General features: G+C 41.2%; 3 protein-coding genes across 4 annotated transcripts; 1 reads left to right on the plus strand and 2 right to left on the minus strand.

Moving 5' to 3' along the window:
• LOC114571181 (TBC1 domain family member 10A-like) lies at positions 1-7,579 on the minus strand. Its single transcript, XM_028602025.1, has 9 exons — positions 6,695-7,579; positions 5,269-5,368; positions 4,812-4,919; positions 4,406-4,512; positions 4,191-4,305; positions 4,033-4,098; positions 3,307-3,496; positions 2,171-2,325; positions 1-1,954 (listed from the first exon to the last, which is right to left on the minus strand). Exons 1-9 carry the CDS (start codon positions 6,868-6,870, stop codon positions 1,550-1,552), a joined length of 1,422 nt encoding a protein of 473 aa, XP_028457826.1. The 5' UTR covers positions 6,871-7,579; the 3' UTR covers positions 1-1,549.
• Positions 7,580-11,545: 3,966 nt separating this feature from the next.
• LOC114571124 (protein phosphatase PTC7 homolog) lies at positions 11,546-17,282 on the minus strand. The gene is made up of 6 exons (XM_028601936.1): positions 16,686-17,282; positions 15,334-15,513; positions 14,347-14,545; positions 12,050-12,173; positions 11,809-11,938; positions 11,546-11,657 (listed from the first exon to the last, which is right to left on the minus strand). The coding sequence occupies exons 1-6, from the start codon at positions 16,885-16,887 to the stop codon at positions 11,599-11,601; spliced, it is 894 nt and encodes a 297-aa protein (XP_028457737.1). The 5' UTR covers positions 16,888-17,282; the 3' UTR covers positions 11,546-11,598.
• Positions 17,283-18,234: 952 nt separating this feature from the next.
• Positions 18,235-22,813, plus strand: LOC114570732 (prisilkin-39-like). Of its 2 annotated transcripts, XM_028601230.1 has the most exons (3): positions 18,235-18,572; positions 19,104-19,486; positions 19,568-22,813. In XM_028601230.1, the coding sequence occupies exons 2-3, from the start codon at positions 19,108-19,110 to the stop codon at positions 20,563-20,565; spliced, it is 1,377 nt and encodes a 458-aa protein (XP_028457031.1). In that variant the 5' UTR covers positions 18,235-18,572; positions 19,104-19,107; the 3' UTR covers positions 20,566-22,813. The 2 variants fall into 2 exon arrangements, with proteins under 2 accessions (XP_028457031.1, XP_028457030.1); XM_028601229.1 differs by having other exon boundaries at positions 18,236-18,572; positions 19,104-22,813.
• Positions 22,814-24,934: the final 2,121 nt, after the last annotated feature.

Consider the following 24,934-nt stretch of genomic DNA (forward strand, 5'->3'; position numbering starts at 1 on the left):
GTAGAGCTTGAATCGCGATTCGAATGTGAATCGATTTTTTTGCACACCCCTAGCAACTAATCAGAGTTACTGTTACACATGTAACTGCTGATAAAGGAATTTCCTGGACTGGGAGTTAAATGTTGAGTTTTTCAAACAAACAATTTCTTCATTGGAACATCTCAGATAAAATTAGTTTTAACATACCGTTCAGTCATTATCAAAGGTTTATGGCTCTTTTGACTTTTAATATCTTTTTATCTAAATAATGCCATTAGAAAAGAACTTCTGAAGATTATATGTGTACATTACTTGGACTTCATGATTAGTCTTTTTGGTTTTGTATTCTTTTAAAAGGTTGTTCAAAGCAGTTTTGTCAACAAAGAATACTAGATACTTCAGCACATTTGAGTGGAATTTCCTGGTTTAAAAAAAACTCCTAATGCCATATTTTTCTTTTATAGTAAAATATATCTAAGCCTAAGGGATGCACTAAGTATGATTGTAAAAAAAAAAAAACAGCTTTATATTAGTGTTCTTTAAAATGGCATTTTGCCATATCCCATTCACAACATTGATATAAACCCAATCCTATCCCTAATACTGTATAACAATATGATTGAATAAACTGCTCGGACAACATATATCTTAAAAATATGCATTACAAATCTTTGGCTTAGTGGCACAAAATGTCCCTGCACACTTCTTCCTTCATTATGTCCGTCACACAGACGACTGCTGGTCACTGCTGCGGCTGTGAGATAATCTCAGGATGCCCTCTAGTGTTCAACAACAGAAAGACAAACTCCTGGATGACAGACACACTGATTAACTGTGTGTCTGCAAATTTGTGCGAGTCTATCAAAGCAGGGTAAAAACGCATCTCTGCGCTGGCAACGTAGTGACTAACATAGCCAAAGGAGGAAGACTATAAAAGGCAAAGTGCTCTAGAAAAGACCTCATCAATCAAGACAAAATCCGACTTCATTTATAACAAAAGAAAAAATCTAGGAGGTACATTTAAAATTCAAGGAGGTAAATAGCAGCAGTAGCTGTTAACAGTGAGTTAGTGAGGGTATATCTCTACATGTTCAGTCATATGAAGCTAATAGATCCACAGGATAAAACCTCATAGACACGTGTGCACAGGGCACATAGTCGCTATCTGTTGTTGCTCCCTGACAATTACACACTTCTGAGTTCCATACACTTTTATGCTAAATTTTAATGACAACTTATTAAAGTTAGTAGAGTAAAGTAGAGTAAATAGAAACCTGTATAAATGAAATGACAGCAAAAATGTATTCAGCATTACAGTGACTGCTTAGCAGTCTGAGCAATGGCATTTTTGCCAGCTTTGAAAACACGCTAACTTTTTTCTTGATTGTAAAAATAACCATTTTAATAAAAAGCTGTCACAGTCATGACTACCACAGATAAAATAAGTCATGGAAAGGTTTCTCGTGTCACTGCGACATGTGAGAACTTTGACTGAAAACTGTGAGCGTTAGTAAGTTAGCAAAGGCTGTATGGAATGATTTATGTTAGTAAACTGGTGATACTTACCTTGCTACAGGTAAGTGTCATGGTCTGCACTGCTCAGACTCTCTTTGGACCCTTGTACAGTCAAGTGTTTGAGGAGAGGTGAGGGGTCAGTGGGAGGGCGGTAAGGAATAACAGTCTCCTGTGGCAGTGGGATTGTTTTCTTCTGTTTTTCCTCTTCAGTCTTTACACTTTCTTTGGCATCCTCTTCTCTCTTCCCAACTGTCTTGTGTGCCAAGGGAGATTCCACAATAATGGTGGGTCTCTGTCTCAGGTCCTGATGACTGGGCGGCTCAGCAGTCATGATGGCCTTAGCGCCGTGCATCCTGGGAGGAGACTTGCAGTGTAGATCTCCATGGGTCTCCTTCCAGCGCCGCAGCTGAGCATGGTGTTCCTTCTCAATGTCTTTCTCAGACACCATTAACTCAATAATCTGAAACGCAAGTGGAGAATAAACGTAAATCACATGTGAGTAATGCCTGGGTTTAATGGTTCAAGTACTACAGCACATTACAAGTTAAGTCTTTTTATATCGCTGTTGCAACCAGAGGAGGGCAAAGTCAAAGAGAAAGACGAAGTGTGTGCAGTAGCAGGTGCTAGGTCAAAACAATAAAATGGATAACAAAGACTAGACAGAGTTTAACTGTACCTCGTGCACCAGGAAGACTTCTTGCATGTACTGTGGCTGTATAGCTCGGAGCAGCTCCATTGTTTCATAGAGACCTTGACAGGCCTTCAGTTTCTCTTGGGATCCCAACATGCATTTCAGGAGAACCAGGCCCACTCGAAAGAGGATCTTTACTCCTGAGAACAGCATCACACAAGACAACATGCAGCTAGAGCAGCAATCGACACTTTCAATAGATAGACTATCTGAGAGCACATAACTGCTGGAGACCAAGTCATTTAAAGTGCTCAAATTATGCTTTTTGGCTTTTTCCCCCTTTCCTTTATTGTGTTATATGTCTTTTTGGGCACGTTATAGGTTTACAAAGTGAAAAAGCCCTAAGTCCACCCCAAAGGGATTTACCATCTCCAACAGAAAACACTGGTCACAAACTGCTCCAAACTGTCCTGTTGTAGTCCAGCCTTTACTTCTGTGACGAATGTGAGTCACTTTGTAACACACGTTATAATGCCCCCCCAGCTGCTAGCGTGGCACACCCTAATACTCTGCTTCTACCTGGCTAGCATGTGCGACTCCCAACAAAGATAAAACACAAGTGAGATGCCTCACTCAGTAGCTAAAACGGAGAGCTCAACACACAGGGTGAAAAGAGGAGCTGCAGCAATGTGCAGTACAACAAATATATGGTGTTTTAAAAAAAATTAAACCATGTAAACCTATTCTGATATAAGCTCTAAATACAATTATGAACCTGAAAATGAGCATAATATGAGCCCTTTAAGTGGTTATTTAGATAAATAACTATGGTGTAGCCACTTGGATTGAGTTTTCCTGGTGTTTTACAGGTCAAATTACACAGGAGGATAATAAGCACATGACAGGGCCTGGAGGAAAATAAATACTGCTATTGTGTATTTAAATCTGGTGATTACCTGTAAAACAATCCTCAAGTGTACTACATCAAACAAAGCTGCTGTCTATGAGCTAAAAGTCATATTTTCACTTCTATTTATTTGAAACACATTATAATATACATTCATTCATGACATAATCTCTGTAAGGGTGACTTGTCAGGTCAGGGAAAACCACTTTGGATATGTTCCGTATGTGCCGTACAATAACATATCAGTGAATGTTTTACAAGTGTGGCATCTCACCCTCACAAAGGAACATGTCCCAGACACGCAGCACTGAGGCCCATGGCAGAGTCCGAGAGAAGGCGCACATGTACCACTCGGTCATGTACAGGATGGGCTCCAGCTTGTGCTTCTTCAGGTGACGGTGGGCCACAGGAGACACCCGCCGCAGCAGAGCATACAGGATCTCCCCGTCCAGCTGGATCGCCTCCTGTGGAGACAACATGAAACAGCAGTCAGTGGAGAGAGAGAGAGAGAGAGAGAGAGAGAGAGAGAGAGACTGACTTTCTCTTTGCTTAATCTAATTTTCTGATTATCTCGTCCTTGTAGTCTGGTCACCTCCTCCTATTTATTAGGTCGTTAGTCAATTTTGACTTCCGTTTAGCCGGTTAAATCAGTCGATGCTTTCAAGAAGCTTAAATACTGAGGGAGAATCTATGTGGGCAATACATCTTGGGCAGTGTCATTTCTGGAAAATATGAATGAATGCAGAGATTCCGTCCTATAATGTGGCAGAAATGCAGTCTTCAGAAAGCCAGTGTTCTTGGGCACTGCTACAGTATTAGCAGTTTATTTTGCTCACAATAGATTCATTTTAGCAATATTTATAGGGTTTGGATAGAAAATAATTGACATGCTGAACACTATTAATATGTAATCCTGTTACAGGTAGTACTCAAGCTCTTCTTATGATATTAAGGTCCTCTTTTCAAAATGATATGACAGTGTTTCTGTCTGGACCCTTACCAGCCCTGTACTGTAGTATCCTGGAAGGTATTTTTCACAGATCTGGACAAGAACCCAGAATGCATCCTAGGACAAAGAAAGGGAACAAGGGTCTGCATTTAGTATGGTAAAATGTGAAATGAAAAAAAATTGGTTGAATCGTTAGTGTGCGTTTTCACCTCTGCTGGCATATGCATGAGGAGTACAGCAGCGATGGGAGCCTGAGCCTGACAATAACCCTCTTCCGGACGATGCAGAGTATATGCCTTCAACACGCGGAGCAGGTCTTGCTGCCTGAATGTATGAACATATATAAATGATATTCAGAAACTATGTTCAACCACATTAACACAACAATGGACATCATGACATGCCTTTAGAAGGCAGTGCTTACCCATGACCTCCCCTCGCTGCAAACATTTCATGGAAGGGGAACTGTCGATGGAGGTCCCGCTCAATAATATCTATCCATTTAGGATCTCCTGGCTGACTGTCCAGTTCCTAAAAACACAACAGAAATTTGTCAGCTTTTGCAACATTGCAATCAAAGATTGTAAGAGTCCAGCCCCTCTCCACGAGTTTGGGTACTAGTGTACTATTGTTAAAACTAGTTGTCAGGGATGTAGAAACTTGAATTACAAGTATACGCACACGATAATAAATATTATTCATTTTGCATCCATATTTTGCAAAACACTCCTCAGTACTTTGAGTGAGTATGATTTGTTCCAGACATGAATAAGTATGTTTTTTAAGTCAAATAGCTTGATGACAGCAGGGATCACATATATACGACTGACCTGGAATTTGCCCTGGTTTTGCTCCCTTCTCACTTTGCCCCCGGTGAGGTAGAGCCAAGCCCGGCCACGCAGGGATGGAGGGATCCCCTTCTGACAGCGCTCTTTCACCTGTTATTCAACACATGCACAGTTACTCAAGAGCCTGCAGAAAGCAAGAGAAAGGAAGAACAGGCGAATGGAACACAGACATTGGACAACAGTAGAGTAAATACTGCAGCAAACATGCCACTGACTGCAACATGGCAGGCAACTGTTCATCAGAGATAAAAATAATTGGCCTGATGATGGAATGATCACAGGTTTCTGAGTTCAGTTTTTGATACACATTTATATTGTTTAGTCCATGCCACAACAACCATGTTTATGCATATTGGATGAACTCCTGCAAAGTGCACATTTTCATTACAAAGAAAGAAAGATGTGAAGTCAGACTTAGTTTAGTAAGTATAAAGCACACCTTCTTGTGTTTTTTGGCCATCCACTTGTCCCAGCTGTTGAGCATCTCCAGCCATTTTGCCTCCCGCTGCCTCAGCACCTCAATTGGGATTTCTTCAGCACTGTGATGATAGGAAACAATGTCACTGATAAAAGCAAACAAATTACTTTCATACAAATAAACAATGGCTTTACTGTACTGTGTCACTTTCCTGTACTCATGACAGGTCAAACCTGTCTTCAGAGGGGGCGGGACAGAGGCTCATCTCTTCCTTGTCCACACAGGAAACCTAACCTCAGACAAAGCAGTAGAACACTTGCCATCGGCAGCGAGTTACAAGGAAAACAGGAAGCTGTGGGAGAACGTTCCCCCAGTTGAGCTCCTACGACCTCCTACACCAATATCTCACTTCACTCAGTCCTCTCGAAGATCAGAGCTGTCATATTGTTATGCACACACTTTCCCGTCCTGATCTACCAAACAACATGGCGGTCGTTTTGGCAAACAAATTTAAACAAATGAATTGAAAGAGCTGACTGACATGCTTTTGCATGAAAAGCTAAACCACAGGTACTTGGCTGAACTAGGCTAATAAAGTTAAAGAGCAATGATTGGGACGGTTTCCTTCATGTCTTTAAATTAGAACACACCACTAAATATCTTATGGCGGACAACGAGCCCAAGCTGCATGGTTTGCTCAGTTCTTCCATTGTCAGCATTTGGTCAAAATCAAGTCAAGCGAGCCACTTTTTCAAGTCGTCACCAAAGTGCTGTACATTTTCCAAGGCACCGTTGAAATTCAGCCATGTAAGCAACACAGATATAGTGCATAAACTGGGACATAATGAAGGTCCAAATGACAAAGAAGAAATTATAGGAGGCACAACAGCAAATGCTCAACCCCCCCAATACTAGAAGTCCGTGAAAGAGACCAGCATACAAGTGGTCTCTCTGTTTGGTGCCAGACGGACGACGAGCAAGGAACAAGGAATACTGACTACTATAGAACAGTGGTCTGTCAGTGGTTCCCAACTTGGGGCCCCACAAATTCATTGACAAAATTGGAAATAGGAAAATAAAGACATCATGTTTATTTTTGCTCTAACCTGTGATAAGGCCAATGGGTCACGAGCAACATAACTTCGCTTTGAAGGGTCAGGTGACAAGAAATCCAGCTATAAATCATGGTAATTAGCCAACTATTTACTTGAATTACTTATTCTTTGTTCTTCTTCTTCCACATAGAAAAGTCATTCAAATGACAGCAGGTATCTCTAGCTACATAGACTGATGACTCCAGAAATCCAAGGAGGAAGAAGAGATTTAACGTTTTATGTTCCCCTTTACCTATGTTCAGAAGAAAAATCTGAATCTGTGGGGCAGTCTGTGGAAAAACACTTCATTCATATATTTTAGGAAACCTTTAGCCTTATGAAGGTCCACTTACAATTTTCCGGTGTGCTGCTGGGCTCCTCCTGTGAATCCGTACTTATCCACCTGAGTCTCCCCGGGGACACCGTTTACCTCTGGGTCGGATGCATGTGAGCTGCCTTTCCCATTATCTGTCAGCTTATCTGTGCCGCTCCGCAAGTCAAGTCCATTGCCCTGCTCAATTGTTGCCATTTAATCAACATTTATCTCAGCAGTAGCCGCTCCGAGTCTACAGGGAGTTCACATAACTCACCATTCCGACCAATCTCGAAAGCTTAGCTAGCTAACACTGTAAAGCTTTCCATGAAGACGCCCGTTGGTTAGCTAACGTTAACCTGCGGTCATCATGGATGTATAATAACAACCAATGGCATATATAAAAGATAACAACTGTCACATGGGTCACAGCTAAATTAGCTACGGTTGCCAGGAATATTTGATTCCTGGCTGCTAGCTCGCCAGTCCTATAAGGAGTTAGATCATTTCTTTCATACTAAACCTGCTCGCTTTGGTCACATAATCAATGTTCAGGTCAAACAAGAAATGGTTGAACTATTAAAGAGCAAACGCAGCTAGTTCGAGAAACGCGGAATGAGTGCAGGATCCTTCCTGCTAACTCCGAAGCTAACAAGCTAGCATCACACAAATGTCAGCTGACAAACATCTATGTATTATGCCCGAATCTCTGCTGTCAGCAAGAATGTAGTTAGCCGGTGGCTACCAAGGAAACTAGAAAGAAGGAACTCATAAGTAATGAATAGGAATAACAAGGAAAACAAATGCACATATTTATATAAAGAAACATCAGTCAACGTCACATAATGAGTTTTGTTTTAGCTTGTGGATGCATTTTTCACTCAAATGTGAAACAACACGGTTATGATGATAGGTTATATTGAGACTTGCAATGCCCGCCCCAATGCACGATTATAATGACGTATGACTGGTCCTTCTTTCTAGTTTCCTTGTTGGCTACAGGAAGAGAAACTGGAGCAGATTAGTAACATGGCATCCTATCCTATAACTCTACACTGCCATCTACTGCTGAAAATCACAGTATTTACTCCTGTTATTAAAGGTCCCATGGCATGAAAATTTCACTTTATGAGTTTTTTTTTTAACATTAATATGCGTTCCCCCAGCCTGCCTATGGTCCCCCAGTGGTTAGAAATGGTCATAGGTGTAAACCGAGCCCTGGGTATCCTGTTCTGCCTTTGAGAAAATGAAAGCTCAGATGGGCAGATCTGGAATCTTCGAGCTCCTTATGAGGTCATAAGGAGCAAGGTTACCTCATCTTTCTCTGCTTTTCCCGCCCAGAGCATTTGGCCTACCCATGAGATCTCTCTCTCATCATGGCTTTCAAACGAGCAAAGTGGCAGTTGGTCAAGGCCACACCCCCGCCTCCACCTCCCCCCCTACAGACACAGAAATGGCACGTCATAAGGAAAGCTCATTGTGGGGCTGGCTCTAGTGGCTGTAATTCTGCACCAAGGCTGGATTTCGGGAAAGAGACTTCAGATACAGTATTAGGGGACCACTAAGGTCTATATAAAAGCATCCAAAGAGCACCACATAATGGGACCTTTAAATAGCTTTTTTGTGGTCTAACTTAAATGTACTTTTTCCAACTCTGGATGTCAGATTAATTTGGCTTTACTTCACTTCACTTTATTTTATGATTTTAGGGTACTAAAGATCTCATGCAGCAGTAGTTCCTTTCTATGGTTAGGCTAATCACATAATAGATTTTAACCAATGAACTTGTATAAGTAATAAGAGATGAAGAGCAGGTGCAATTGACCTTTTATATATACTTCATGTTTACCAGTGGTAAATACAACAATGTAAAAATGTGTAAAAGGCCTGCATTTATAAATTTGACTTATTTACTTACATACATGCATACATATGTTTCTGGGCATATATACACTTTGTCATTGGTATGTATTAAATTGTGGATTTTAAGCTAATTTTACACTTATTAATAATGGTTATAAAATAATTATGTACCTGCTGTTTTGACCTGCTTCAATATTTGCACCAACAGTAGAATAGCTAACATAGTCGTCATAGAAAATGTAAATGTTCAGTCAGTACAGAAATTTTATTTATCCGATATAGAGGATGCAGCTGATAAAAATAGTTCATATTTTCTCAACCACACTGGAGTATACTGTAACACAACCTGCTTTATTAAAGCTGTCAATCACTTTGCAAGATGGGATGTCTCATGTAAACAGCAAGTCTGTTTCTGAAGATGAAACTGCTTCATGAAAATACTCAAGCGAATTTAGTATAAATACTGGATTCTTTATTTAAATATTGTACATATTTTAAAACATATTTACATAAATTATACCTGCATTGTTACACTGTAGACATAGTTGTATCTTTCATACACACAAACATTGCTTGCTGAAAAGAGGACAATCATACCATACAGACTGCAGAAGCACCTTTGAGAACAAGAGAAAGACGGGGGCAGACTGTCATTTACATCAAACACTGGGCAATATGACCGAGATGAGACAAGCTTGCAATGACAGGAAAGGCCTCTTTATTACAGGTCTGGCTATTTGTTAAGGCTGAAACTGTGCTCACCCTCATACTGCAAGTTCACAGCATCATTAACTATCTCACCACCCCTCCTTCTGCATATGGGTAACGTAACATCTGACTATCTTTGAAGACAAGTTCAGAACCTTTATACACAACCAGGACAAGAACAGATGACAACTGGGTGATACTGACTTTATAAAATTATGCTAATAGCCGAGACAGAAACCATGCTGAAAAACAGTGCAGACAGTAGGAGAAATAATATTCAAATAATGGTGTCCATTATGTGTATGAGCAAGAAACACCATGTTATCGTAACAGCAGGGCTTACAGAGCAGTGCCCTAATCATGTGTTTTTATATGGCTTTCCTTCTTTGGTTTCATAAATCGGTCTTATACTGTGTTGCAACCAGTCACATATAACTTAAACCAAGAATATAATACAGCTTTTGCTTTGATAGAACAACTTTAGGCATAGAAAAGACATTTTAATGTCCCTTTGAACATTTCCACCAAAACATCTGGCCATCACACAAGATTCAGAGCACAAGCAATTTACAGTATTGCTGTATGATGTTTCTAACAACGTGTTGTGTATGACATACACAAAGACAGTCTTTGGTGCACCTGCTTTAAACTGTAAAGACATTGTCCAAACCACTTGGATGAGCTGTTAGACAAAAGGACAGACTATCAATGAGTAGAACAGTATTATCAATGTCTTTGATTAATGTAATTTGATGCAGCACACACGTTTACAATCATAGAGACTATGTTCATATAAATCATGTCAAGTCATACACAGACATCTGAGAAGCAGCAAACAAATGTAAAGGGAAATAAGGAACTGAGAAACACACACACACACACACACACACACACACACACTTGTTAAGTCATCCATCACAAATATTTCAAATTCTTACTTTTAAAACTAAATAACGTTTAAAAAAATACATCTTTTCCTTTAAACTCATGCCTGACCTATCATTGCAATTGTAAGCATTCCCAGATGCTAGCTTTAGATTTGTGAGATAACAAATAATTAACATTAAAAACACCACGCATTCCAATAACCAATTCTCATGTATACTACACTCGCACATTTTTAACATCCTCTCTACCACACAACTGTTGCAGCGATCAATCTCAGCAAAGATCTTGTTCATTTCTGCGAGTGGAAGTGTGGGATTGATACAGCTCACTTCAAGATTAACATCTATACAAGAAAATATATTTATGACTGCATGTGTACACCATCCACAATAGTAACGAAATTGCTCTTTGCTCCAACAACCAATGAAGAGACAACAGAAAGGCCAAAACGAAGCCCTACAAACACAAAAGTATTTACAACTTATTGGGATGTGTGCACCAACAGATCCTCCAGCCAAGTGACAAAAACGGATTCACCTTCACATGTAAGCTCTAACAAGTGTTATGATTTCCCTTTACAGGTTTCTTTGATCTGCACAATTACTAGTCAGCTCTTCGATCGTTTACAGTCCCAAACCCAATTCTTAAATCCCATTCTCTAATAACACCCATCCATTCCCAACATCAGCTTCTTCAGTCCATCTATATGCTTTGTTCAAACACATTTACAACGAGGAACAGACTAAAAACTGGAACAACAGACAGCTAGCTGGGTTCAATAGTCAACTCTATCACTACTCTCCCAAGAATCCAAAACCATGGCATACTCCTCTTATGATATCACGTTTTATACACAAGGGCTACCAGGTTTTAAAGCCCTAAGTCAATCCAAACTGTTTGACTGAAGGCTCTGAACTGTCTCTAGGTCACATCACCTATATATATTAAAAAAAAAGAAAGAAAAAAAAGTGTTGATGCCATACAATGAGACACTGAAAGGCATCCCTCAGTCTGTCGTACTCAACCCCTTCTGCATCACGCTCAACATGACAATGTCCTAGCTGCCTGCTTCCCCTCAACTGTTCAAGCACCAAAACAAAAACAGAGGAAGAAAACAAAAAATGTACATGGGTGGAAGTCGGTTTTGCAGCGAGGAGTGTGTGTTGTGTTGGTGGGCCTCCAGTGTTAGCCCACAGGATGCAATGCATTTTTGGGAAGGCTGCAGGTGGAAGACTCAGGCAGATGGGGAAGGGAGGATCAGCCCCAGAGAAGCACACACCCACCCCCCACCCACCCACCCACCCACCCACCCCACCCACCCCCCCACACACACCCACACACACACACACACACACACACACACACACACACACACACACACACACACACACACACACACACACACACACACACACACACACACACACACACACACACACACACACACACACACACACACACACACACACTCTCTCTGACACACTTTTAGTCTGCATATTCAGCCACAATGGACAGCAGCACCGTGATATCATCTGGCTTCCCTCCTGCAGAACAAGACACAAAGATGTGAGGAACTGGGCCAACACTTATCAGTTCAATCCCCTAATTTGTATATAAAAAAAGTATATGTGCTGTTTAAAGCATGGTGTTTAAAAAAAAAGGGAGAACACAGCATCTGAAACCCAGTATACTTACCCCTTACATTCAGACCATTGTCACACGCAAACTGTGCAAAAGGGGACATATAATTGGGGTCGTAGGCAAGGTCGTGAGCTTGTCTTGCAATACTCTGTGCAGTCTGCAGGATGCTGTCATAGTTGGTAGTCTGAAATTATCGAAAGTAAACAGCATTACATTTGAAAGACGTAAAAATAATCTGCACTTATGTTTACATACAACTGGCTACAGTATGTGTGCAGCTTCAATAAAGCAACACCTTGAGTTTTTTTAGCTCCTGAAGAATCATGTAGTCTGGCATGTTGTCAAACAGGCCGTCGGTTGCCGTCAAGATGATGTCACCGAGCTGCACGTCAAAGGAGGAGCTGTCAGCTGCTTCAGGACTAGAGGAAACAGAGACAGGCACGGAAAGATCAGTCACAAGTGTAACAGGAGCATGCGGCACCTGAGCTGCTGAGTTTCCAGTATGGAATTTAGCAGGTCAGAAGTCACTCTGCTAAATCTTGGCAGTGGACGCAGCCTGGGCGTTTAATCCGATGGCTGACTCGGAAGCAGCCTGCCCTATGTGTCATACCGAGACTTACGTTTATTTGCTTCGTCTTGAAGGGTTTTATTTTAAGGGCGCACATCAGAGCTATAAATGTACCTTAAAAAAAGGAACGAAAATCTTAAACTTTATTTCACATCAGAAGAACAGAATTAAACCAGTGGGGGGGAAACAAAGAAATCAAAAAACAGGACCTCGAGAGTGCTCTAAATGGATTACAGAAAGGTTTATCCCTGGTTAATAAGGCTGCCATTGTCAGAATAAAGTTGTGACACCACATTTTTTCTTTGAGCTGCTGTAGCACAGGAATTTCCCCAGTGCGGGATTAATAAAGTCTATTTTATCTTAACTTATCTTATCTGGGTAACCGGGCAAGCCTGTATTCATGCTTGTGCATTGTGTGTCTTAGGTCATGGGGGAACAGTTTGGAATAACATTTCTTGATACTACTTAGTGCTAGTTGCAGGCACTAAAAAACACAAAATGTTTAAAAGGTAACATCTGTAAAGAATTATTTGACATCCTCTCTGTGTTAGTCCGCTTCAATTATGTGCATCTGTTCACCATCACGTGTGACGATAGGTGTTGTATTTTAATAAGTTGTGATGATAATATAGATGACGCCGCGTTTACCTTTAAAATCACTTAAATGTAAAGCAAAACCACAAATTATGAACAGGATACAAGAGGATATCCATGAAGGCGATATAAGAAAAGATAATCAAGTACTTAGGCAGCGTAGCCTAGTTTGGCCAGGAGTGTGACACCGAAGCAGATCGTGTTTATTCTGCAAACACTGTCTGGAAGTCCCTACTGCAACTATGCTTGCTGCCAACAGGAGAAGATGTGGCAGATTTAACAAATCCAAGTTTGACTCAATTCAGGGCTACAACTAATGGATCCAGTTATTTTCAGAGTCGATTAATCTGTTGATTCTGTTCTGTGTGACACTGTTCATCACACCCCCAACCAGCCCCGTCAGACACCGCCTATCAAGAGTCTGGGTCTGCTGAGGTTTCTTCCTAAAAGGGAGTTTTTCCTCGCCACAGTTGCAACAGCCACTGCTAATGCTTGCTCTTGAGGGAATTACTGGAATTGTTGGGTTTTTGGAATTTATAGAATGTGGTCTAGACCTACTCTATCTGTAAAGTGTCTTGAGATAACTCTGTTATGATTTGATACTATAAATAAAATAAAATTGATTATTTTCTCGATTAATCGATTGGTTGTTTGATCCAGAAAGTGGTGAAAAATGATCAATTATCAAAATAGTTGCCAATTAATTTAATAGTTGACAACTAATCGATTAATCTTTGCAGCTCTACCTTCATTTATCTAAACAACTGTTTGGAAGCAATTGCTGAACTAGAAAGTAGCTCAGCAACAACCCTGAAGTTTACAAAGAACAATTTAACTGTTATATCCACTTGTATTAGAGATGTCCTATTTAGCATTTTGTAGTCTATATGGACAACGTTTTATTTCCTGGATTGTTTTGGAAATTCCGCCAGCGTCCCAAATTTTCAGCCAGATGTCCCTCACCTTGCGCTTTCTTTCTGTTGGCATTCTAAACCCTGGTGGATTTATGGGGACTATGGCTAACTGCTCCTCAGATCTTTGCAGGGTAAATCCAGATAGCTAGCTAGACTATCTGGCCAATCTGACTTCTCTGTTGCACGACTAAAACAACTTTTGAACGAGCATATGATTCACCAAAAGTTCCTTCCCAAGGCCATTTTGCAGAGGCACCGTTTCTCCGTCCACCGCTTAGCGCTACCCAAGACGATTGTGATTGGATGAAGAAATTCCAATAAACCAGAATACATTTTTCTCCTATCCCGGAATGCTATGTGGACTAGCCAGACCCTCCTCCGCAGCGCTGTGGAGGAAGGTCTGGCAATGAGAGAGTAAGCATGCTGTAAAGCTGCCAGTATCGCCTCTACAATACATCTCTCTTTAAATTGCATTCACACGACTTGCAAGGATGTATCCAACACTGAGCTACTGACCTGTCACTGAGCACCACGCCTTCAGCTCCAGGAGGAGCGATTGACAGCTGGAAGGGCGTGTTAAAATAGTGCTGTTGCTCGTCTGAGCGATGAACCACCTCTCCTCCCCGAACCACAAGGAAACCTGAGTCACCGAGGTTACACGTGTGTAGCCGGTGACTCCGTCGATCCAGAACCACAATACAGGCTGTGCTGCTCCCTACAAAATGAGGAGAGCAAGTCAACAATAAGGTTATGGATAGACTTGACAAGCGAACAGTGAAAAAGAAACTGAGTTCAGTTGTGAAAATGCAAACGTACATCTTTTCAAGTTTGGATAGACAGGCAGAAAGTAAGCACGGGCTGAATTTGTTTTTCTAGAGGGGTAGAATGCTGTTCAACCAATACATCACCGCCTTTGTGTGCGCCTTCCTCATAAATTTCATTAGATTAGATTCAACTTCATGGTTCCACAGTGGGTGGTTGAGATTATTATGCAATTTGCAAGTGAAAAAGGGAGAAAACATACAAGGGTCATGGACCGTGCCTGTCCCTGAACCCCCGTGAGTGCAGCTTTAGGTGCCAACAGTGCAAGTAACCTTGAGCAGGGAAGGTCAGGAATAGACCTTATAACAGATTCCCAAAATAAAAGCAAGTCATTTGACAGACATCGTGATAAGGGGGGAGGAGGTTAATATTCAGTGTATGTACGTGCTGGCTGTAAGTCAGGGATACAGAGTCTCAGAAGAAATGTGACCTTGGTCACATGTGCACGGTTTTAAAAAAAAACTGTTCAACCCTCCTGCAGTGTCAGTTACAGATGTATTCTTGACCTTTTTGGAACTCTAACACCATTTAGCCCCACAGGGTCACTGAGTCTCAACTTCTAAGGCTGTGTTCTGACAGAGAAACAGCGACCTGGCGATTTCTGCAGGGTCTCACTCCACCACTGTCTGTGTGTACTATAATGTATCCTCTGTGCATGTTTTGGCATCTTTGTGTACTCACCTAGCAGGGGAACTTTATTCTGTAGAAGCTCATAGTAGCCAGATGTCAGGATACCCACTGGACTACTGGGAGTAAAGCGTCCCTCCTTCACCAGTCGCTCACAGGTTCTCATTAACGTGGCGGAGAACTGAGACGGGTCGACACCATAGTCACGCCAACCACCAACGCCATCTGCAACACCTGATGGACCAAAGGGGAAAACAATTTTAATCTAATTGTCGTTCTTTGGGTGCTCAGCCCTCCGCGTACAAATGCTTAAGATTAGTTGATTAATCAATTAGTCAATCGACAATAAAATACAGTAGAAAAATAAGCAACTATTTTGATAATTATTTGATGCATTTCTTTGCAAATAAACGTATTTAAGACTTGCTACTTTTGTCTTGTGTGATATTTAACTATCTAGCTCAGACAAAACAAGCTATTTTTTAATTAACAAAGTAATCTACATTCACCAAGATGATATTGGATGACTTAACTGGACCCCTAATTTTAAAACCGCAACTGTACAATATGGTATGTAAAAACATCAGTATTGATGACAACAATACGCATCCATGCAACTTTAGTTTAGTTTTCTCTTTGTATTGCAGGTGGAAGTCAGCAATAAATAAGAAACTAAATTTACACGCAAAAAACACTCTGGGAATCCCTGAAATTTCCCGTTGCACTACTGGAAGGACCAGCATCCATGACTGCACATTGCCTGAAAACTACAAGACACAGCGTGCTATGTGTCGACCAAGCCACGTGGTTAGTCTAGTATGTCAACAGGGCGATGCGGACAAAGCAACACTTAGATAAGCTATTGGCTAAGCTAGCAGGCTAATGACGCTATTAGCAACATGGCTGCCTCCACGCTCAACCATTCTGACCTTTGCAAGACATTGTAGTGTTAAGTCTGAGACGATGTAATAAGAACTTTTTCAGCCCTGTCCAACTTTAATGAAGCTTATATATGCATCCTAATTTGATGTGTTTAATATTTTACATTACCGCTGTGTATTCCTCAGTTGGGGCTCATCTAGGTGAAAGGTCACCCGGGGTTTCACCTAAAAATTAAATACCCGCTAAAGGCATATAATCGCAGTTCGTGCATAAAATGTCACGATTGCAACTGCATTTATCTTCTGTAAACATTTGAAATAAGCTCAACACGACCAAGATAACGTCGACAAGGGGAAAGAAGTTATGGCTCTGTTTTTGGAGGGGTGGCTGCTGTTGTGTTTTCATCCAAGGGATCGGTGCACGTGCAGGCTAGCCTGAACTGAAGGTCACCTGAACAGAGAACATAACATAAACTAGCATGCATCTGCAAGGCAGTTACAGTGCTTTTATGCCGGAGAGCTTACCCAAAACATCGGCGTTCCTGTTCCGCGCAATGAAGCAGGCGTCATCTCCGTAGCACATCCCTTTCTTCAGGATCCCTTTGCGAAAGTCTTTACCGAAGCCATAACTGGCGGTGATCAGGCTGTAGTCCCGACCGTCCGTCTGAGAGAGTCCGCCCAGGACAGCCCTGGCTACCAGTCTGCCATAAGACAGTACGGATAACATCCCCTAGCAAGCAGCTACCCCGTCTTGTGAGCACGCACACGCTGTCTCCCCTCTCTCTACCCGACCCCTCTGCCGCCTTCCTACTTTCTTCTGATCAATCCCCGGCTGTCTGTCTTTATCCGTCCATTCGCTCCCGAATGGTCCGCTCCCGTGAAATAGTAACGTGGCCCCAGCAGTTGCTAACTCGGCTAAAACGCCACCGTGCGCACGGACTGATTAATGGTCACTTTATGTCTGAAGTGTACATTTAATAAACGAAGTTCCTCCGCTGGGCTCTCTCCTTCCCGACATGTTTCCACTGTGTGCTGTGCACCGGTGCGGACCGTTCTCTTAATACGTCCATGGTCCAGACAGAAAGCTGCGAGAACATACGGGTGTTTACACTATGACGTCACGGCACACCGACATCATCCAATGACAACGCAGCCCGCAAAGTAAGAATAAGGCGACTCGTCAACTCTTTCAACAAGACGTTAAGAGTACGCCTGCTGCTTTATCGTACTGGTCTTCATATGTTGAGGATATTTGTTGGGAAAAGGTTTGGCTATTGCCACACAAGTTCTTCTTAACCAACAAAATTAAAGAGATCTCTTTCAAAATGCTCCACAGATTTTACCCAACTAATCATTATCTGCAGAAAATGAAAAAGGACATTGATATCAGCTGTTCTTTTTGTGGAGAACTAAATGAAACCCTTGTACATTTATTTTGTTCTTGCCAATATACCAAGAGACTTTGGATCAGATTATCACATTTCATTGCTGTTCACATTTACCCTCAATTCACATTACTTTGGGAAAATGTATTGTTTGGATTCATTCAATATGATAGAAAGCTTTACTGTGAGTATTATGTGATAAATTTGATAATTATTTTAACCAAATTTTATTTACATAAATCAAAGTTTTTGAAAAAGAAGCCAAGCTTTTTTGAGCTGGCTGCCAATATTAAACAATACATTTTTTCCATTTCTACCTGTACAAACAAAAAAGCTGTCAGATCATATGATCTTTGTAAGCTTTACAAAATATTTGTATGAATTTTTTCTTTTTTTTGCTTTGTTTTGGTTTTGTTTTCCTTAATAACCCCCTGGCTCGTTTAAAACATAGACTGTTAAGATGTACAGAAGACGTTCCTTCCTACTGTATGTCCACATTCTTCAATAAAGTTTATAAAAAAAAAAAAAAAAAACACAACGCAGCCCGCAGTGATAGACAGTGACAGTGTACAGAAGCACTTTTCCGGTGATGGCCAGCTTTACTGCGCAGCCTCCAACTGAGAGAATGTGACGTGAGCAACGTGTCTGAAAGTTGTAAGTCTTCTGGTAGCTGTGCCGAGAGAAATCTCAATCATTCCCAATCTTACAGATACGGAGACTGTAGGTGTATGTAAGGAGATAACATGGGCACTTGCTTCTTAAAGTAAAACACATCTGAAAATATCACATATTTGTTTTTATTGGTGGTTTTTGGCTTCATGGTGGTCACCGCATGGACGTCACAGCAAACAGTTCCCACCCCTATTCTAGGCTACAGGGTACTAGCTGCGCCTCAAAACGAGCGTACCCCAGCTAGAAAGAATCCACCCAGAGCCAAAACGGAGCCGACAGAGGGAGAGAAGACAACGACAACAACACATTATCGCCGAATTATCATCTAAAATCACAGATACAACATTAGTTTACGGTAAGAAATAATTATAACGTTATAACGTTACTCCATGATGATGATGTAGTCTTAATGGGTAGGCTCGACGAAAGATCAGAGCGGCACGTTAGCCTATAATATGATGGATCGTTAGTGGTTCTATTCAAGCGAATGCGCAGGACGATAATGGTGCAATTATTAGTGCTTATTTAAAAAATAAAAATAAAGCAGGTCATCGTTTACTCATATTGGTTATGCTACCGTTATATCATTTAATTTATTTAGGCCTATTTCTTGTTAGATTAACCAAATGAGAGAATAATGGTGAGAGTAGGCCTACTCTATCTTCGAAACTTTATTAACTATGATTCTCTTTTTGGATTGAGTAAGACTGTTTCTTGCTATGGCATAGCTATAAGAATACAAATGGTTACATAATAATCCATTGTTGCGTATGTTGCTCATTGCTAAATGAAAAGGTAGCACTAGGCTAGGCCATTTTTTTTCAAGTCATTAGCCTAATGCTTGATTGTTTTTCATGATCATTCCCTTGAACACTTTTCTCTTTAGGTTCATGATGAGGAAGTTGTGTGAGGTGGCTCTTGTGTCCCTTCTTATTGGGTTTCTACTGAACACTGAATCAACATTGGCTAAAAGAAGCAGCAGCAGCAGCAAGAAAACGTCATCTTCTAGCAACAAGGGTGGGACACAATCCAAACCATCCTCTCAGCCAGGATACCCCCGACAGCCACAGAGTCCCAATCGAAACCCCAATCCTTATCCTCCTGGTGGAAGTTACCCAGGAGTAGGCAACACTAATCCAGGAGGAATTCCCAGACAAAATCCACCAAGTTATCCAGGAGCTGGTAGTAACCCCAACCAGTATCCTGGCAGAGCCAATCCTGCAGGTTATCCAAACCAGAACCCCGCAGGTGGATATCCAGTTGCAGGAGGCTACCCAGCAGCAGGTGGCTATCCCAACCAATATCCAGGCAGAGCTGGCAACCCACCTAACCAGTACCCTGCTGCAGGAGGCTACCCAGCAGCAGGTGGCTATCCCAACCAATATCCAGGCAGAGCTGGCAACCCAGGAGGATATCCTAACCAGTACCCAGCTGCAGGAGGCTACCCAGCTGCAGGAGGCTACCCAGCTGCAGGAGGCTACCCAGCTGCAGGTGGCTACCCAGCTGCAGGAGGCTACCCAGTCAGAGGAGGAAATACAGGACAGGGTTGGGGTCAGCCTGGTGCCTATCCAGGGGGTTATCCTGGTGGGGGAGTTGGTGGTTACCCCGGTGGGGGGGCTGGTGGTTACCCTGGTGGGGGGGTTGGTGGTTACACCAACTGGAACCCAAATAATAAGATCCTTAGTCCCCGCTATGGAGGAGGAGGATATGGAGGAGGAGGATATGGCGGCGGCACAGGGATGGGAGGGTCTCCATTCTCTCGTTCTGTACAGGGTATGGGTTACCAGCCCCAGTCTTCAGGTTTTGCCAAAAAAGCCATGTTGGCAGCAGGCGTTGGTGCTGTGGCTGGAATGGCCGTTGGATATGGACTAGGGCGCTTCCCTCGACCACACTTTAATTTCCGCAACCCTGAAGAAGAGCAATACTACAACAACTACATGTACCGCCGTTATGGCACCCAATCTACAGATGAAAAAGACTATGGCCGTGATTACGTCTACAAGCCTCCGCCACGAGCAGAAACTTATGACAAGTTCATGGAACGCTGTATGAATAGGACTGACCTTCTGAAAGACCAGGGGAGCAGCTCTACCGCGCCTAAAAGTCAGGGTGGAGGTGATAATGATGACACCGTCGGCATAGAAGAGATTGGATACCCAGCCCTAATTGAGCAATTGAAGTCCCGGCGCTGTGTTGAGCAGTACATGGTCTACTCTGAGAGTTTTCTGCAGGAACGAAAAGCTGAACAACAACTCGAGCCAAGAGGCAGCAGCCCTCCGAGCTACGGGGTGATTCAGCTGTTCACCTCCCTCCTCATGTTAATGTCCAGCATGCTCCTTCTCCAGTGAGAATACTTTGTCCTTTTACCATACTCCAAATGGATTTCTGCTTCCTCCATTATAACTGCACGGCCATATACTGCTTATGTATTATAATCTCCATAGTAAGCGTTCTGGGTCATATTTAGTCAATCCTCTATTATTGTGACAAAAAACTACTAAAAGGTAACAAAATGCAGAATATAAAGTAACTAAAGGAGTCAATTTTAAGAGGCAGCAGTCCGTTTAAAATCATCAGTTGTGTGTTGTACATGCTGCACTGTTTTTCTTTCAAGAATATATTTAGCACTTTTATACTCCACATTATTGAACACTGAATGCATAGAAGATTCAGGGTACTTTAGTTCAGTTTTTGTGACAATTTATTGTGACAGTATGCCTGCTACTTTGTAAAATAGGAATGTGACATTAAGGGTTTTATATATTTACAAAAACATCACTAACTTCATTCCATCATTCATTCATCCTTTTCATCTGGAGAATTCGTTAAATATTCTTTTTATCAAAGGAATATTTAGTTTTCATCAAATATAAAAGAATGTTTAAGCCAGAGTTTAGCTAATTTTAAGAACCAGGCTTTTAAAAGGGGAGATTTTCAGATCATCAGTGCAAAGTGCAGATGGTGTTCACTTCCAAATAATCGTTTAATAGCCATAAGCTGTTTTTTTAAGGACCACTCACAAAGGCACCAACAGGAAAAGAAAATATGTTATAAATAAGAAAGGAGAAATAAATGCCTTCAGTTCCACAATGTAATTGGCTGGGGGTTTGCTCAACATGATAATCTGTGGATCTGTGGTGATGATTGGCTCTAAATTGTTGTGTATTGGCCAAGAAGAGACCATTAAATTGTCATAAAATGAGCCATGGGCACATTTTGATATAAACCCTTGCCCCTATTAGTGTTTGCATATTAAGTCAAGCTTCCCTTATGACCACCAAATTGGTAAATTTCCCTTTGGACAAATGTTTTACTATCCCACAATAAACAGTTAAACACTTGTATGACAGAAATCAAAATACGACTGGAGGTGTCCTCAAAGTAAAGTACAGCTCTACTCCTTCTCAGGTACCTGATACTAACACTTTGTTTATTGCCTGTAAAATCCTGGATTGCATGTAATAGCATGTGTCCTTTGATGTGCAGCAAATGTCGTCTTTAGTGCTGTAGTGGTGTTGCTACCTTGCCAGCAGCTGTTGAGAACAATAGGTGCATTTGTTGACAACAGCGCCTGATGCTTTGAATCTGTGCAGTGCTACATGTAGTTTGGTGAAAGCTAGGATTTGATTGAGGTTTTGAACAGATAAAGTTCCACGACAATTCAAGACTTTAATCCTAAATTCTGGCATCCCAGAACTAATTCTAAGCTTTATATCTGTACCTTAACCTTATCACACATAGTATCTTTATGTTGTATCTGTCATCAGTCCGACAAGATTAACACTGAAACTTAAAGCACTGGCAATGGCTTAAAACTGACTGGAAACAGTGGAAGTCACAGAGTCTGTCACATTGTATGTGAATACTGCTGTAAGTATTGGCGGGTCTGTAAATATCTCTGTTTGTGTTTCACGAACTCTAGCCTCATGGTGTGTGTCCCAAGGAATCTAAATTTTTCTCTCCTTTGCCTCACTCTGGGTTAACGAGATTGTGTATAGTTAGGTTTATCTGTACATTATTTCTTTGTGTTTGTGATTGTCTTTTATCTTATCTCTTTCCCTCTGGAAAGTTTCAACCAAGTAAATGTGCAGTTTAAATAAAAACTTTAAACTGCTTTTTTTAACTTTTAAACTTTTTTTTGATTTCATCCTGCTATTTTAAACAGAGTACTGGTGTACACACACACACACACACACACACACACACACACACACACACACACACACACACACACACACACACACACACACTTGCTTCACATTTCACTTTTATTCTTGGAATCTCCCAGTTCGTTTTCACACTGCAAGGTTTTTCCTGTTCATTTTTGTTGATTCTGGCAAAACGTTTCCAATCAATTTCAAATAAAAAATGTGACATTTTCATACTATCTAGGCTGTAGAATATCTGTAAAGTGCACTTATTTCCCTTTAGGTTTAGATATTCTGTAACTGTCATTGAGCTCAGATTGGGACTACAGTCACGTATGTTTATTTCTGGTTTGACTTGCAGTTGTAAATGCTTTGGGTTGCTAATATGGTTTAATATGGTTTGCTATAGATGTTTATGTGCTAAATAAAATAAGTAACACAATAAGGGTTTCTTTGCCTAAATGACATCATTTCATAAACACTGTCACATATTCTTGTTCACAATCCCCTTTAAATTAAGTGAATATTTAAATAACATCAAAATATAGAGTAAAGACAATGAAACAAAGCCAGGCTAATCATGTTTCCTAACCAGTATAGTTATTTGCACTTCAACCTCTCAGCCATTTGTTTTGACTAAGTATATCTGCAGTTTCTGACAGGACGTTTCTGAATTACGTCAATCTTCTTCAGACTTTAGAATATATTTTTTAGGCAAAGCTTTTTATTTAACAGTGAGACAGAAAAGTTTAATTCATTTATTTTCAAATGGGAGTTTTTTGTCTAATGTATTGTAGACCAAATTATAAATCGATAGATCATGAAAATAAGAAATAAGCCTCATAGTCAAAACATGTTCCCCAAAAGAAGCTGTCATATAGTCACTCATATTGATTCCCAGCCAAAGTTCCTTATTAATTGTTTTTGATTGCCTAAAAGTAGTAGTAAGTATATTGAGTCAGTAATCATACTGGAATCAGCCTGTAAAATACCATGTATGCTTTTATTGTAGAATGAGGTTGCTAAAGCCCATAAAGTCCCTGCACCCTGCACTCATATACATAGTAATATTGCCATAATTGCCACCATCCTATATTAAACAATAAAGGACAGGAAGGATAATTTCTTCAAATTAGCTTTTATTTCATGTGATAAGATGATTGATCACTAGCCTAGTGATCAGATGTTAAATGTCTCTTATCCAGGCTGCTATAAGGAAAGACACCACATGTCCAAGCGTGAGAAAGATGTTAGTCGTGGGAGCGGGGGCAGCCGCTGAAACAAAGGCTCTCCAGAGAGATTGGTTGTGAAATCTTTGGCCTTCGCTGTGGTAAAGCCGTTGATCTTGCTCAGAAGAGGCTGTCTTATGGCCATGATGATTTCCAGATCCATGCTTTGGCCTACCAAAGAAGCCCAGCCCATACCCGGTGCCTGTGCCTCCCAGGATCCCTGCTGCTGCTGCTCCCGCCCACTTCAGGCCCTGCTTGGGAAGGCCTCGGCTCTGGGAGGGCTGCACTTTGTCGCCATCACTTTTTCCTCGACCCTTGAAGCCACGCTTACTGTATGCACCTGGGCACAGAGCTGCCATAAGTAACAGCCAAACCCACAGTGAGAGAAGCTTCTGCTGTCCAGTCATACTTACTGGAGATGTGTACCCTGCAAAAACACACCTACATACATAAATAAATCAGTGGCAGGTGAAGGCTGAGGGTGAATAACCTAAGCCTGATAAAATTAAAATGATATTGCTCTGTATGTATTTTTGCTTGGCGTATTTATTATTTTATTTGAGAGACAACGAAAGAGGGGTTTGTACAGTCTGTTGGCTGTCATTCAAACTGACATTAAAGCCTTTGATTGAGCTCAATGCCCATCCAAAGTCACATGCTAACCAGCACTAACACAATAGACTTCCAGAACTATCCACATGCGCTGTCAACACTGGGATAAGCTGGGCATTTTGTGTGTGATGCATATTTCTCCCTTCCATGATGCATTTGTGTTTCCTGGCTCTGATAAGCAATGTACATTTCCCTCGGTTGTTACAAAACAAATTAATGTATAATCAAAGGGTGTGTAAATGCAATGGTATGTGCTATTGCGATGCATCTGGCAGGAGATGATTTATAAATCTTTAACCATACAGATAAAATGTGCTGATACAATCCATTTTGCAATTAATAATGTATTCATTAAGAATATTTGTTAAATGTTTTATTTTACCTTTCTGATTGGTCACACTGAGAAGTCGTGATGCTGGAGCGGCGGTCCTTTGTCAAACCACAACAGGTACAGTGGAGAAGAGCAGCATTTTGGTATGAGTATTATTTCCACACCAACATCCACTCAACAGGGCCAGCACAGCTCCTCCCCAAAACAAACCCTGCTTTGCTATTGGTTCAAGATCAATAATACAGTACAGGTTGAATGATTTTGGCTGATGGCGGCATTTAACATATTTGCAACACCTAGTTTTCTCCCATGATTCACCAAATACAAAGGCTGGTGCAAAAACAAATATATTACTGTCTGCATTGGCTTGTTAACTTACTTCTTACTCCTTTGGCTC

The sequence above is a fragment of the Perca flavescens genome, chromosome 16, assembly GCF_004354835.1.
Source record: "Perca flavescens isolate YP-PL-M2 chromosome 16, PFLA_1.0, whole genome shotgun sequence".
NCBI classification, from domain to species: Eukaryota; Metazoa; Chordata; class Actinopteri; order Perciformes; family Percidae; genus Perca; species Perca flavescens.

Coding starts and splice junctions, on each gene's coding strand:
- LOC114571181 (XM_028602025.1), bottom strand. CDS start 6,870: ATGGCAACAATTGAGCAGGGCAATGGACTTGACTTGCGGAGCGGCACA. Junction 5,369..6,694: donor CAGCAGCACACCGGAAAATT/GTAAGTGGACCT, acceptor CTATCATCACAG/TGCTGAAGAAATCCCAATTG. Junction 4,099..4,190: donor TCATGCATATGCCAGCAGAG/GTGAAAACGCAC, acceptor TCTTTGTCCTAG/GATGCATTCTGGGTTCTTGT.
- LOC114571124 (XM_028601936.1), bottom strand. CDS start 16,887: ATGTTATCCGTACTGTCTTATGGCAGACTGGTAGCCAGGGCTGTCCTG. Junction 11,939..12,049: donor AGGAGCTAAAAAAACTCAAG/GTGTTGCTTTAT, acceptor CGATAATTTCAG/ACTACCAACTATGACAGCAT. Junction 11,658..11,808: donor CAATGGTCTGAATGTAAGGG/GTAAGTATACTG, acceptor CTTGTTCTGCAG/GAGGGAAGCCAGATGATATC.
- LOC114570732 (XM_028601229.1), top strand. CDS start 19,108: ATGATGAGGAAGTTGTGTGAGGTGGCTCTTGTGTCCCTTCTTATTGGG.